General features: G+C 52.0%; 1 protein-coding gene across 4 annotated transcripts in view; it reads left to right on the top strand.

Annotated features, from left to right (window-relative positions):
- zmiz2 (zinc finger, MIZ-type containing 2) overlaps window positions 1-12,055 on the top strand; it is a 34,951-nt gene that overhangs the window by 16,622 nt on the left and 6,274 nt on the right. The window contains exons 3-16 of one of the 4 annotated variants that reach the window (XM_088624327.1): window positions 333-447; window positions 872-1,065; window positions 2,414-2,594; window positions 4,845-5,066; window positions 5,754-5,948; window positions 6,498-6,593; window positions 6,898-7,069; window positions 7,739-7,880; window positions 9,135-9,345; window positions 9,453-9,558; window positions 9,688-9,845; window positions 10,150-10,217; window positions 10,392-10,460; window positions 11,405-11,649. In XM_088624327.1, coding sequence (XP_088480453.1) covers window positions 333-447; window positions 872-1,065; window positions 2,414-2,594; window positions 4,845-5,066; window positions 5,754-5,948; window positions 6,498-6,593; window positions 6,898-7,069; window positions 7,739-7,880; window positions 9,135-9,345; window positions 9,453-9,558; window positions 9,688-9,845; window positions 10,150-10,217; window positions 10,392-10,460; window positions 11,405-11,649 — 2,174 coding nt within the window. Of the gene's footprint in view, window positions 1-332; window positions 448-868; window positions 1,066-2,413; window positions 2,595-4,844; window positions 5,067-5,753; window positions 5,949-6,497; window positions 6,594-6,897; window positions 7,070-7,738; window positions 7,881-9,134; window positions 9,346-9,452; window positions 9,559-9,687; window positions 9,846-10,149; window positions 10,218-10,391; window positions 10,461-11,404; window positions 11,650-12,055 lie in introns of all 4 variants that reach the window. The other 3 variants (XM_088624326.1, XM_088624329.1, XM_088624328.1) reach the window with 3 other exon arrangements.

The following is a 12,055-nucleotide window of genomic DNA, read 5'->3' as shown; positions in this document are numbered from 1 at the left end:
TGCAGCCACACACGCCCGGGCGCCACGCTCAGAGACTAGAGGGTGACACATACGTGCTCAGTCAGATTGCTTAGGCAGTGAGTAAGCCACACTCGCACACTGTATGTAACTGTGATGTCAGCTAGGAAAGAAAAACCCACACACAGTGTCACATTAGTCAGTGGTGATGCGCTGACCAATGCAGGGCTGTGTCATTATTGGCATCAGGCAGACCGACCCTCACACACAGCTGATAGAACAGAGAGGTGCATGGGCTGTGGGATTCAGTCCTGAGTGGGAATTCCTCCACTACAAGGCTTTATAACCCTGCTGTCTCTCTCTGCCCCGTACAGTGACGGCTCCTACCCATATGACCCTGTCTCTTGGCAGCAAGGCAGCAATCAGCCAGCAGGTTCCCTCTCGGTGGTAACCACTGTGTGGGGGGTGACCAATCCCTCGCCCAGCCAGGTAGGGTAGTGACCCTTCGGCAATGTTGCGACAGCAGTGGCTCCTTCTTCCACTAGAACAGCCTGTTCTAGAGCTCATTCTCAGTCTCTGCATCCAGTCCTGCTCTGATCTCTGTTGCCCTTCGTGTGGGCCTCCTCTATTCCTTCCTCTCTCCATCTTTGCATCTACATCTTTATGACACTGTGTGCTTATTTCTGGGTGTTGTTTTGTATTGTGGTCAGACTGTACCTTATTGTCCTGCTTCTGTTTCTGTTGTGAATTTGGGTGCAACACCTTCTGTGAAGACTGTTTTTGCTCACCTCTGTTGTGCAGTCAGATTTGGTCCTGTCCTTCCGTCAGCTGTTTGCGTTGCGGGCTGCTCGCAAACGCAGGATCTTCATCCGCCTCCTTCTTCTTCCTCTCTGGCCCCCTCCCTCTCAAGCAGGTGCTGGGCAATCCCATGGGTCCAGGTGGAAACTCGGCTGGTGGTCACATGATGCCCGGCAGCAGCCCGGGAATGAGCTCTCCGCAGTTCATGGGCCAGCAGGGATACCCCGAGCCCAGCAAGGGCTATATGCAGCAGGGGCTGTACGGCCGGCCGGGAGGGGGCTACCCCGGCGGGCCGGGATACGGGGGCAGGTGAGGGCACACGCGCCTCTGACCGGAAGATTTCCGCGCAGTGAGAACGGAAGAGAGCGTTTGCAGAGGGCGCCTCTCTTGGCACCTCTGTAATCGTGCAGCTAATTCCTAGCAGTTCATTGATCCGAAAGCCTTATCAGGCGGTTTTAAGGGTTGAAGAACCTCAAGTCAATTATCCGACCACATGGTGTGACCTTGGCCTCACGATTTTATTTCTCATATCGTGCAATACATAGGTGGGATTTTTTCATTTCAGATAAGAGCGAGTCCTGGGTTTTCTTTCGTGAAAGTCTTTCATTATTGCAAGAATAGGATCCCGGGCTCTCAGGAGTAGCACGATGATGCCCGCAGCAATCCATCATTGGCAGCAGCTTGGCGTCGCAGAGAGCGACTGGGGGGTATCGGCCACACGAGGGCACGGGTGATGGTGCCCGCATGAGCACCGCCCACTGGTGCAAATGTCCTGTGTGACAGCAGGTCTCTGTCTTTTCACTCCAGCTACACACATGCCTGTGTGTTTACTTCGAGTTGCTTACTATTCAGACAAAAACATTTCAGAGGCAGTTTAAATAATTTCACATGGCAGCACGATGAGAGTGAGGGCCGCAGGGTGCCGAGTTACAGCTGATCGAATGACAGAAGTGTCAGATGACAGGTTAACTCTCGTCAAGTGAGGCCCGCAATTCTTTTAAGTGCCTCGGCTGACGAGCTCGTCAAGTGGAGCGTCGTCTCGGAGGGATCTTAAAACTGAAAGTGTTTCTCAGTGCGGCTCAGGCGGCACCATTATGCAAATGTCTGTGTTGCGCAGAGTAAAAAAAAAAAAAGAGAGTGGTTTTGCACACCCTGCCTGCAGAGCAGCAGTGCTGGCGGCGTCGCCCGACACGGTGAAAGACCTGAACCTTTTCATTCTTGAGCAGAGAACACTCCGAGGCGACCCGATTCACGTTTTCAGAGTCGGCCGAGTCCACCCACTTAAAATCACGGCAGGCAGCACTCTTGGAGCACGATTCTGAAGACGAAAGAAAACTGTGCAGAAAGTGCAGGGAGGCTCTGCTTTACGCAAGGGGTTGTAGGAGTGTGGAACAAGCTGCCCAGCCGATCCAGACAGTCTGGGTTCTTTCAGGAAACAGCTGGATGAGAGCCTTGCGTTGGGTTGTTTCTGGGGACTGGTGGGGGATGGCAGCAGGGGAAAAAGAGGCTCTGGTGAACAGCTGTGCCACCCAGCCTCGGCCGACGAGCGAAGCGGGCGCGTTGGTGTGCGCCGTGCGGGATCTGGTGTCGGGATCAGGGCCCGTATCCACAAGGTGGTGTGCTGACGCCCGGTCTCTCTCCTCTCTGTCTCCCGCAGCTACCCCAGCAGTGGCGGTGGGTCGATGGGGATGCCCCCCCACGGCGTGCGTCCCTCTGCCGACTTCACCCAGGCGGCGGCGGCGGCCGCGGTGGCCGCGGCGGCTGCCACGGCGACGGCCACGGCCACGGCGGTGGCGGCGATACAGGAGAAACAAAACCAGGAGCTGAACTACGGACCGGTAAGTCACCTGCAGGCAAGGCCACTGGATCGTGATCGTACTGTGGCAACACGAGACTTGTGCTGTCGCTAACTCATCTGGAGAGTGGCCCCCTGACGCTGTGACCTGCAAATACAGGCTCGCCCTCATCCACGCAGCGAGGCTCTGACACGCACACTACCTACCGGTGGCGGTAAGGTAGCCAGCCTGACTGACAGTGGCTGCTGTCCTTTAGGGGTGTTGCTCCCCCTTGTGGCCGCCGGTGGGAATTTCCTTAGTCAATCCTGCTGCAATGAGACAGTGCAAGCCTGCTGGTCGCAGTGGTTTCAAAATCCAACCTCAGAACAGGAGGATCTGGCTCTTTTTTTCTCATTTGTTTCCCCATAAAGACCTTGGGAGAAAAAAAGAAGCACCGTACTGTTTTTGTTTTCATTTCTTTTTCAATCCCTAAAATTTCAAAGAAATAGTTTGGGTTTGATTTCTGTTTTTCGCAACATTACGTTTTGACTGCGATATTGAATTTCTGTTTTCAGAGATGCGTGCGCGACGCGTCCGAGTTCATGCTCTGCTGTTGGTGTGCGCCGTGATTTAATTCAGACATAAGAAAACAGTCATTTTGAAACCACACAGATATAGCCTTAGCCCTTAGAGTGTTATGTCCCTGTTTTATTTACTTGTATTCATTTTAAATGTAGTGGGCATGGGTTTTTTGAAATACAAGTGTAAAAAGAAACCAAAAGGTGTAAGATACTTAGCTGATAAAATACAATTTGAGTAAATATTTTTTTTTAAGTGTGCACTTAAGGAAATTCTAGTCATTTATTGCTGTGGACATACTGATGCTTGGTTGGCTGATTGTGCTTATTTCCTTTTACACTTCGAGAAGTGAGGGGAACATTTTGTGTGATTCCGGTGGAAAATGTGTGCAACCCAGTACAGTAAAAGCGTTGAATTAATACTGTGATTGCAAATCCTCTACATGCTTTTCCTCTCGTTTTTTGTGTTCCGGGTTCGAGCCTGGGTTGTTTCTAGCCGACTACAATCGGGATTCCCCCAGTGGCTGCTTGCAATTGGCTGAGCATCAGGAAAGGGTGGGATTAGTTAGCACATGTGACCGTTAGAGCCCTGCAGCCTCCCGTGTTCTTCAAGGCACACAGTGCCATCGGTGACGGACACGGCTCTCCTCCAATCACCGCTGAGCCTCCGGGCGCAAGGCTGTGCAGCCCATGACCCCCCCTTTTCAAAGAGGAGGGGATTGGTGGTGGGCGTGTCAGAGGTGTCTCTCTCCACTTCCTCTTTCTTCCCTGTGTGTGGTCACAGGCTTCATAGCTGCAGGCCGAGAAAGACCCACCCGGTTTTCTTTTTTCTTTTTAGACATTTCTAAAACATACTTTGCTCTTCGGACTTGAGACAGGTGGCTCCAGAAGGACTGCCATCAGAATACGATGTGCAAAGTCATGCTCACGCCAGTGTCTGAGTACGTCGCAAGAACCTGAGTGGGGTTACAAACGAGGAGGCCATTCGGGCAGTCTTGGACATAGTCATTAGTTCATTGACCCAGGGCTCTCACTCTCCTGTTTCTTGAAGGAAGCAAGGATATCGGGTTCATCAAGATAACTACATGACGGCACCTTTTTCTACGTGTGATCTCTAGTTAATGTTTTACTGCGAGTTGGAAAGAAGTTCACTGTATTGACTGTGTCAGTACCTCTAACATTTTAAATATTTCTATCAAGTTCCCTCAGACTCTTCTCTGTTCAAGTCTAAAACCTTCAGTTCCTTCAGCCTGTCGGTCCATTCCCATTCCCTTGGTTATTCTTTTTTGGACTGGTTCCAGTACAGCTATGTCTTTTATAACAGTGATCACAGTTGTACACATTTTTAATTTTGGCCCCACCAGGATGCCAGACCAGTCTCAACAGTGGTTCTACAAGTAATTGTGTCCGCTTCTTCTGTGTTGACTTCGATTCTTTGTACATATTAAAGTAGAATCTTTTTCTTTAATTTCATATAATCAAACCTTCTTTTTGTTGCAAAAAATAGAAAATGTGGAAACAAGCCCATCATACATTTAATTTTTGGTTTATATATTAAAATTTAAAACGGGGGACAACTTTTTTTCAATTTTCATTTTCAGAACAAAAAAGGGAGGATTCACTTGCATGCTGATCCACTGCCAATAGTAGTGACAATTTTAAAATAAAACCTACTGACCGAATGAACTGCAGGTTTATGAACAGTGATGTCAGTGCTGCCTTCCCTCTGTTGCAGATGGGTGGCGCTTCCTCCTATAACAGCCAGTTCCTGCCTCACTCGGGCCCTAGAGGACCCCCTGGCATGACCGCCACAGGCATGGGCCCCTCCCGACCCCCCTCCATGGCGCCCCTGTATAACTCACAGGGCCAGCGGCTTCCTCAGCACCCAGGGTACCCTGGGGGCCCCCAGGGGCCACCACGCCCACAACAGGGCCTGAAAAGGCCTTATAACTCTGAGGTGAGTCTGGGATCTACCATGAGATACAGGAGGACATCTCTGATGATGATTATAATGGCATTTTTATAGCACTTCCTATTCCAATACACTTTACAAATACATATACGTTACACAGCGTATCAGGGGGAGGAGTGAGGAATTGCTTCACCAGTTGAATCAAGAGGGCTGTGTTGGGTAAGCTTGTTCAATGAAAGCATGGGATCAAAGTTAGCAGGGATCCTTCTAAACATAAAATCCTTCTAAACTTTGGGGAAAAGCAGGTATTCAGCACCCGTGTTTCGCCCCTGTACAACGGCAACACCTACAGCATAGTGTCCCCGGTCACCATGCTGGGGCATTGGGCTTGGGAGGACTGGTTAAGATGAGAGAGCGCCACCTACTGGTCCACCGGCACTTTCACCAGCGGCCTGGTTTTCCTCTGGGTTCTGTCTGACCCCTGCTGCAGTCTGCTTGTTCTCAGGTTGTACTGCAAGGGCTCTGCTGCAGTGGGGAACTGTGCAGGGGCTTTTCTTGTATTAACCTGCTCATGTATTAACGGCAGGGTCACTTGGGAGTTTCTGCACGTGAAGGCCCGGAAGATGTCCTTGAAGCCAGCTTGCTCCAGTGCCGAACGATCTGTGGCTTCTACACGTCTCACTGTTAGTTTTTTCTGCCTCTCCTGACTTTTTCTCCCCTCTTTGTGCTCAGGGTTTCCCAGGCCAGCAGTACGGTCCCGGGATGGGCAGCGGGGGGCCATACGCAGGTCAGCCCATGCAGTACCACGGCCCCGGCGCCCAGCGCTCTGCCCCCTCACCCTCTTACCCCGGGCACAGGATGCCAATGCAGCAGGGCGGCATGGGGCAGTACCCCCCGGGTCCTGGCAACCCGGGGCAATATTACAAGGTGCGTCAAGAGCAGTAAAACGCACGGGCCCCTGGCCGCTTTCACACAGCGTTTCAAGAACCGCCCTTGCAGTGACACGAACAGAGGAGTGCGAAACCAAATAGCGCTGCCACTGGGTTCTGTAGTCCCAGTTTGTTCTGAAAGGCCTTGATCAGTTTACATCTGTGCACTAGCTGCTCCCAAATATCTGGCTAAACGAATGCAGGGGGGATTGATATAGGTGATGTGGGTTAGAACATAGGTCATCTGTTGAGCGTTTTAATCTCTGGTAATAAAATGAGCATTCCAGAGTGTGGGTGCAAGTTATACGAGAGAGAGAGAGAGAGAGAGCATCCACTGGAATCATTCAGCACTGTGAAGTCCTGTATTTCGGGATCCTTAATTAGTAGGGGATAAAAAGAAGGCACTGCCATTGTTAGCCAGGGTCACTCACTAGTTAAGTGCGCGGACTGCCAGGCGATGCAGCGTTAACGTCTCAAGACGGCAGAATCTGACAGCCTTCCGCTTCACGTGTGCTGGAGGTCTCACTCTGCCCTGTTTGTTCCCCAGGCGGCCGAGCAGTTTAATGGACAGGGCACCAGCCTTCCAGGGGCAGGGGCAGGGCCAGGGGGCTACAGCAGCTTCAGCCAGCCTGCTGTCAATGGGGTAAGAATCTCGCTTCAGCAGGCCCTGGACTTCTCCCCCTAATCACACGTGCTCTGCGCTTGAACCCTGACTGTATTTCTGGGTGCACAATTTTAAGGTCTTAAAAATGGAGAGGCTTTCTTACCAGAAGCAAGGAGGCCTTCCTTGCATGCAAGATGCTCAGATCGTGTCTGAACTAGACTTACATTGAAATAAACGGCTCCTTGTGCGTGTAAGGGTGAAATGATCTGGTCTGATATCTTCTCTCATTCTTTCCCACCCTCCCTCCCCTCCTTTCTGCCGTTTCTTCTCTCTCTGCTGACAGCCGGGGCGAGCGATGCCAGGGTACCCCAGCTCGCCCCTCCCTGGTAACCCCACCCCACCCATGACGCCTGGCAGTAACATGCCACCTTACATGTCACCAGGACAGGACGTGAAGTCCCCGTTCCTGACCGATATCAAACCCAACATCAACTCTCTGCCGCCTCCCCCTACAGGTACAACACCTTGTCGGTTTTCCGTTTAGGCTGGGCAGTGTTTCGTAGTAAACGGAAGTACATCCTCCGTCGAATGCATCTTTGGAATCGTTGTTGGTTAAATCACTTGATAAGACTATTAAATGTGTCCGTCAGGGAAGAGAATTGAGTCTGGTTCAGAACCTGGGAGTTTACAATGGGATGAGAAACCAGGGAAAAGAAGCCAGGGTAATGACTTTGACAGCATGGCAGGTGGTTGGTGCCATACTCCCACAACCCTTTGTGCAAAGAAGTGCCCGATAACCGAACCGCGAATCTTGCCATCTTCTCCCAAGTGATGAGCTGAACTGAAGTATAGTGTGGCCATAGTGTAGTTTGACCTGCAGTGGCCAAGTGCGTTTGCAAGTGTAGTGCAAACCCCTGGCACAGAGCAGTGTATGTGAACTTCGTGGCTCAGCTGGAAGATATCCTTGGGCGTGTGTGCTGAGTGTTTGTGTTCTGTGCACGGATGCTAATTGCAATTTTAGTCTCCAGGTGTTTGCTTTGGAGACGGTTGTTTTGATTTGAGAAGGTGCGCAACTTGCTGTGTTGAATGAGTCAGAGGGTGTAACCAAGTCCTGTACTGTGATGTGTGACAGTGTCTTTGTAAGCTGAACTCCGTCTTCCCCCTCCCCCCTCTGCCTTCCTCAGGTAACCCTAGCGATGACCTGCGGCTGACGTTTCCCGTACGGGATGGGGTGGTGCTGGAGCCTTTCCGATTGGAGCACAACCTGGCAGTCAGCAACCATGTGTTCCAGCTGCGGGACTCGGTGTACAAGACTCTGATGATGAGGTGAGGGGTGGAGATGAGCCGTGCTTTGGGCTCTGGGGATGAGCCTGGCGGTACTGTTGCAAATCATTCTAGCAAATAATTATGGATTCTCAGTTGACAAACATTATGCACCAAAATCATGGCTGTGAGTGAGCTCTGTAGGACATCCAGCTACATGGAAAATGTCCTGTCGGGTCTTTAAGGGATCTTTTGTATTGACACATCCAGGCTGTTTTGAAAGGTGTAGCCTTAGAATGTCATTTGATCTGCTGGGGTTTGGAAAGATGCAGTCAACTCCAAAAGATGAGCTTTCATCTCCGATTTCTTAAGCTTCCTGGCCATCTAGAATTGAAGCTTTCATTTTAATTGGCCGGTGTAACGGGGCAGGTTACAGAAGTGACATCACTGCCCCCTCAAGTCGGGAGGGGAAGCTCTGCTGTGGCGGTTCTGATCTTGGGGAGTGGCGGAGTTCTCTGCTGTCCCGGGGGTGGGCCTGTGCGAGCTCGTTAGACACTGAACAGTCTGGTGTAACAGTAATTGTCCGAACCTCAGCAGCCGCGGGGAAGCATGCCAGTGACAGAAGGTCGAAAGTTGTGGCCTGGGGTTTGCTAGGGAGCAGGCCTGTGTCTGAGGCTCCTGGGTTCCATAATGAACATTTCCGTGTTATGGGAAGTATGTTGTGTACACAAAGGCGAAGCAGTGTAGTTATGGTTCTTCTGCTCTTCAGCACAGAGTGAGCGAATACGATCACCTCCAGTATCTTCTAGGGCTCTGTTTTACACTTCAGTCTTGTTTTGCTCCTGGTTAGGTGTGGTAACCTCTGCATGACCTATTGCAATCATGTCAGGCAAGCACCCACGTGATTTTATTCTTTTCTGTGGATTTTGGATACAATTACTGATAAGTAGGGTGTAGTTAATGATATGAATAATATCTATAAATATGTTCAAAGATGAAAAAATCTCTCCTGTCTCCTGTCTAATTTATTGCATGTTTCTCCACTGTGTGTTTTTAAGTATTTGTTGTGTATATTTTTTTTAAAGTATTTTTAAGTACCTTATTTGGTGTGTTTATTCTTATTATACCGTTTTAAAACATTTGAATTTAGCAAAATTTGTATCGTGAATGGTTCACGCAACGGGGTCACTCCCAATTTACCTAACATTTCAGGCGGGCAAAGACTCGTGCAGCTGAAGTTCAGTTTAAACGCAAGTCGGGCAAGGGGTGCAGTGGTGGGAGTGGGGTGTGAGAGGCTGCGTTTGTCGCCCCCCGCAGGCCGGACCTGGAGCTGCAGTTCAAGTGTTACCACCACGAAGACAGGCAGATGAACACCAACTGGCCGGCCTCGGTGCAGGTCAGCGTCAACGCCACCCCTCTCAGCATCGAGCGAGGGGACAACAAGACCTCCCACAAGCCCCTCTACCTGAAGCAGGTGTGCCAGCCTGGAAGGAACACCATCCAGATAACGGTCACCGCCTGCTGCTGTGTGAGTACGGCTCTGCCAGCGCCCGCCTCTCGCCCCGTGGCTCTGCCCGGCCGAGACCGCGCGGGATGTGCCTAATCCCCCGCCTGTCTCTTCTCTCCGCCCCGCAGTCCCACCTGTTCGTGCTGCAGCTGGTGCACCGGCCCTCGGTGCGCTCGGTGCTGCAGGGCCTGATGAAGAAACGACTGCTGCCCGCGGAGCACTGCGTCACCAAGAGTGAGTACACCGCCGCAGTCGCCGCCTCTCGCGCGCGCTGCTCGGGTGTGAGCGCATCCACAAGCATTCGGCTCTTCCGCTGGCGCTGTGGGTCATTAGAAAATCTCTCCCTCTGTATCTCCCCCGCAGTAAAGCGGAACTTCAGCAGCGGCACTATCCCAGGCACCCCGGGGCTCAACGGGGAGGACGGGGTGGAGCAGACGGCCATCAAGGTGTCGCTCAAGTGTCCGATCACCTTCCGTCGCATCCAGCTGCCTGCCCGGGGCCACGACTGCCGGCACATACAGGTGAGGCCCTCTGGGGGCCACAGTCTGCGTAGGGGCCGCTCCTCAGGGGCCGCTGTTTGATTCCCCGCGCCAGCTGGGGAATCGCCTGCGCTTGTATGTGCCCGGGGGGGGCGATGGAAGTCTTGAGCAGTTGTCTTCTGCGTGGAAGGTGTTGTAGGAACTCTCCTGCCGGCCCTCGAGCACAGCTCCCGTTTCCTCGGTGTCAGACGGATATATGAGAGAAGTTTGATGTGTAATGAGGTCACTGACGTTTTTTTCTCCTCTCTTTCTCTCTTTTTCTCTCTCTCTGTGTGTGTCCGTGCAGTGCTTTGATCTGGAGTCCTACCTGCAGCTGAACTGTGAGAGAGGAACTTGGCGTTGTCCTGTGTGCAAGTAAGATACCCATCTCATCAGTCTCTCGCATAACTGCAAGCAACACAGATCCTGCAGTTCTCTTGTGTCCGTCAAGGAAATCTCACGTTCTCTTTCGGACATTTGAATAAGCATTTGATTTTTCATATGCTGCTATGACTGTAACTGAGTGTGCGTCTCCCTCTGTTCTCCCAGTAAAACAGCTCTGCTGGAAGGCCTGGAGGTGGACCAGTACATGCTGGGGATCCTCATTTATATCCAGAAGTAAGACCCTGCCTCCTTTTCTTCCTCCACGTCTGTTCTCCTGCCTCACCCGCTGGCGCGGCTGCAGTTTGTGGTTGTCTGGCCTCGACGTGGACTTTGGTCACGTGCTGGTGGCTTTTCGCTTGAGGCCTACGGAAGACATTGTGCCCCCCCCCTGCCCCTCCGTCTGTGAATTAATAAGTAGTGCCCCTCTCTTTGAATTCTCAGTATGTGCTGTTCAACTGCACTCCTGTTAGCTGTGTGCAAACCAGTGTGCTGAGGGGAAAAGAAAATCCAGCTCCTTTCTAGTGGCAGGGTGTCTAGAGCAGGTTTCGGCAGCAGAACAGAGCATGGGAGCACCAGTCTGCAACATAGCAGGGCAGAGCAAGAGCCGTTCATTCTCCCAGCAACCCCTCCAAAAGCATTTATTAGGCAGCATGGCGGGTTCCTTCAGGATTGTAGAGCTGGGGTGCCTGTGTCTCTTCCCTTCTATTTTCAGGTGTCCGCTAAAAAACCTTTTTCAATTAAATGCTCATTTTTACAGATTGTAGTAATTACTGTCATTTGGGTTGATGTACGTCACAGCGTTAAAATCACATGGTCTTTCTCTTGGGCTGCCGCTCTTTCTGGTTTCCACTGTGCTGACAGGGCGGGGGGGTGGCCCTGGGCGGAGCCTGGCTGTGTGGGCGGAGCTGGGCTTGGCTGGGGGGGTGGCCCTGGGCAGAGCCTGGCTGTGTGGGTGGAGCTGGGCTGGGCTGGGGGGGTGACCATGGGCGGAGCCTGGCTGTGTGGGCGGGGTCTGGCTGCGTGGGGGGGCGGCGGCCCTGGGCGGAGCCCTACGCCACTCCTGTTCATCAGCCTGCTCCCACGCTGCTTTCCCTCCTTCCGCCTCCCTCTTCCTCAGCTTCGGCCGGATCACTGGAAGGACTCTCACCCTTCTCCCGTTCCTCCTGTCTCCCTGCCAGCTCCGAGTACGAGGAGATCACGATCGACCCGCTGTGCAGCTGGAAGCCGGTCCCAGTCAAGCCCGACATCCACATCAAGGAAGACCCGGATGGGCCAGCGCTGAAGCGCTGCCGCACTCTGAGCCCCAGTCACATGATTCTGCCCAGTGTCATGGAGATGATTGCAGCCCTGGGCCCCTCCTCCACTCCATACCCACCCCTGCCACCGGGGGGCAGCAACAGCACGCCGGAGTACCCCAGCCAGGGTAAGAAACCTGCCTGAACCCCGAAAGGTTATTGTGCGCAGACCTCCTTACTCTCCTCTTTATTTAAATTGATCAACGCCATCAATGCGTATTTCCAAGACAGGTGGTGCCGAGTAGGAGCTGGGATTTTCATGCAGAGCGAAGTAAAGGCAGTTTTTAGTCTAATTTTAGGCATGTCGCCGCGAGAATAATTGGAGTTTACGTCATTAGCAACAGATGTCAGATTATTTTTTTTTAATTGTGGAGGAGGTTCAAAAATGTTTAGAACGGAAGCAGTTCAGAGCAGCTAAAATCCGGGTTGCAGAACAACCTTTTCTGTTGTTTGGCAATAGGCATGAAGATGAATCCCTGTGGCTGTGATTTTTTATTTATCCCGATTTTCCAAATTCCTTTCCCGCACTTTTCC

This window comes from Lepisosteus platostomus, chromosome 3 (genome assembly GCF_059453375.1).
Source record: "Lepisosteus platostomus isolate fLepPlt1 chromosome 3, fLepPlt1.hap1, whole genome shotgun sequence".
NCBI lineage: Eukaryota > Metazoa > Chordata > Actinopteri > Semionotiformes > Lepisosteidae > Lepisosteus > Lepisosteus platostomus.
This window is presented reverse-complemented; position numbering and strand designations above follow the sequence as displayed.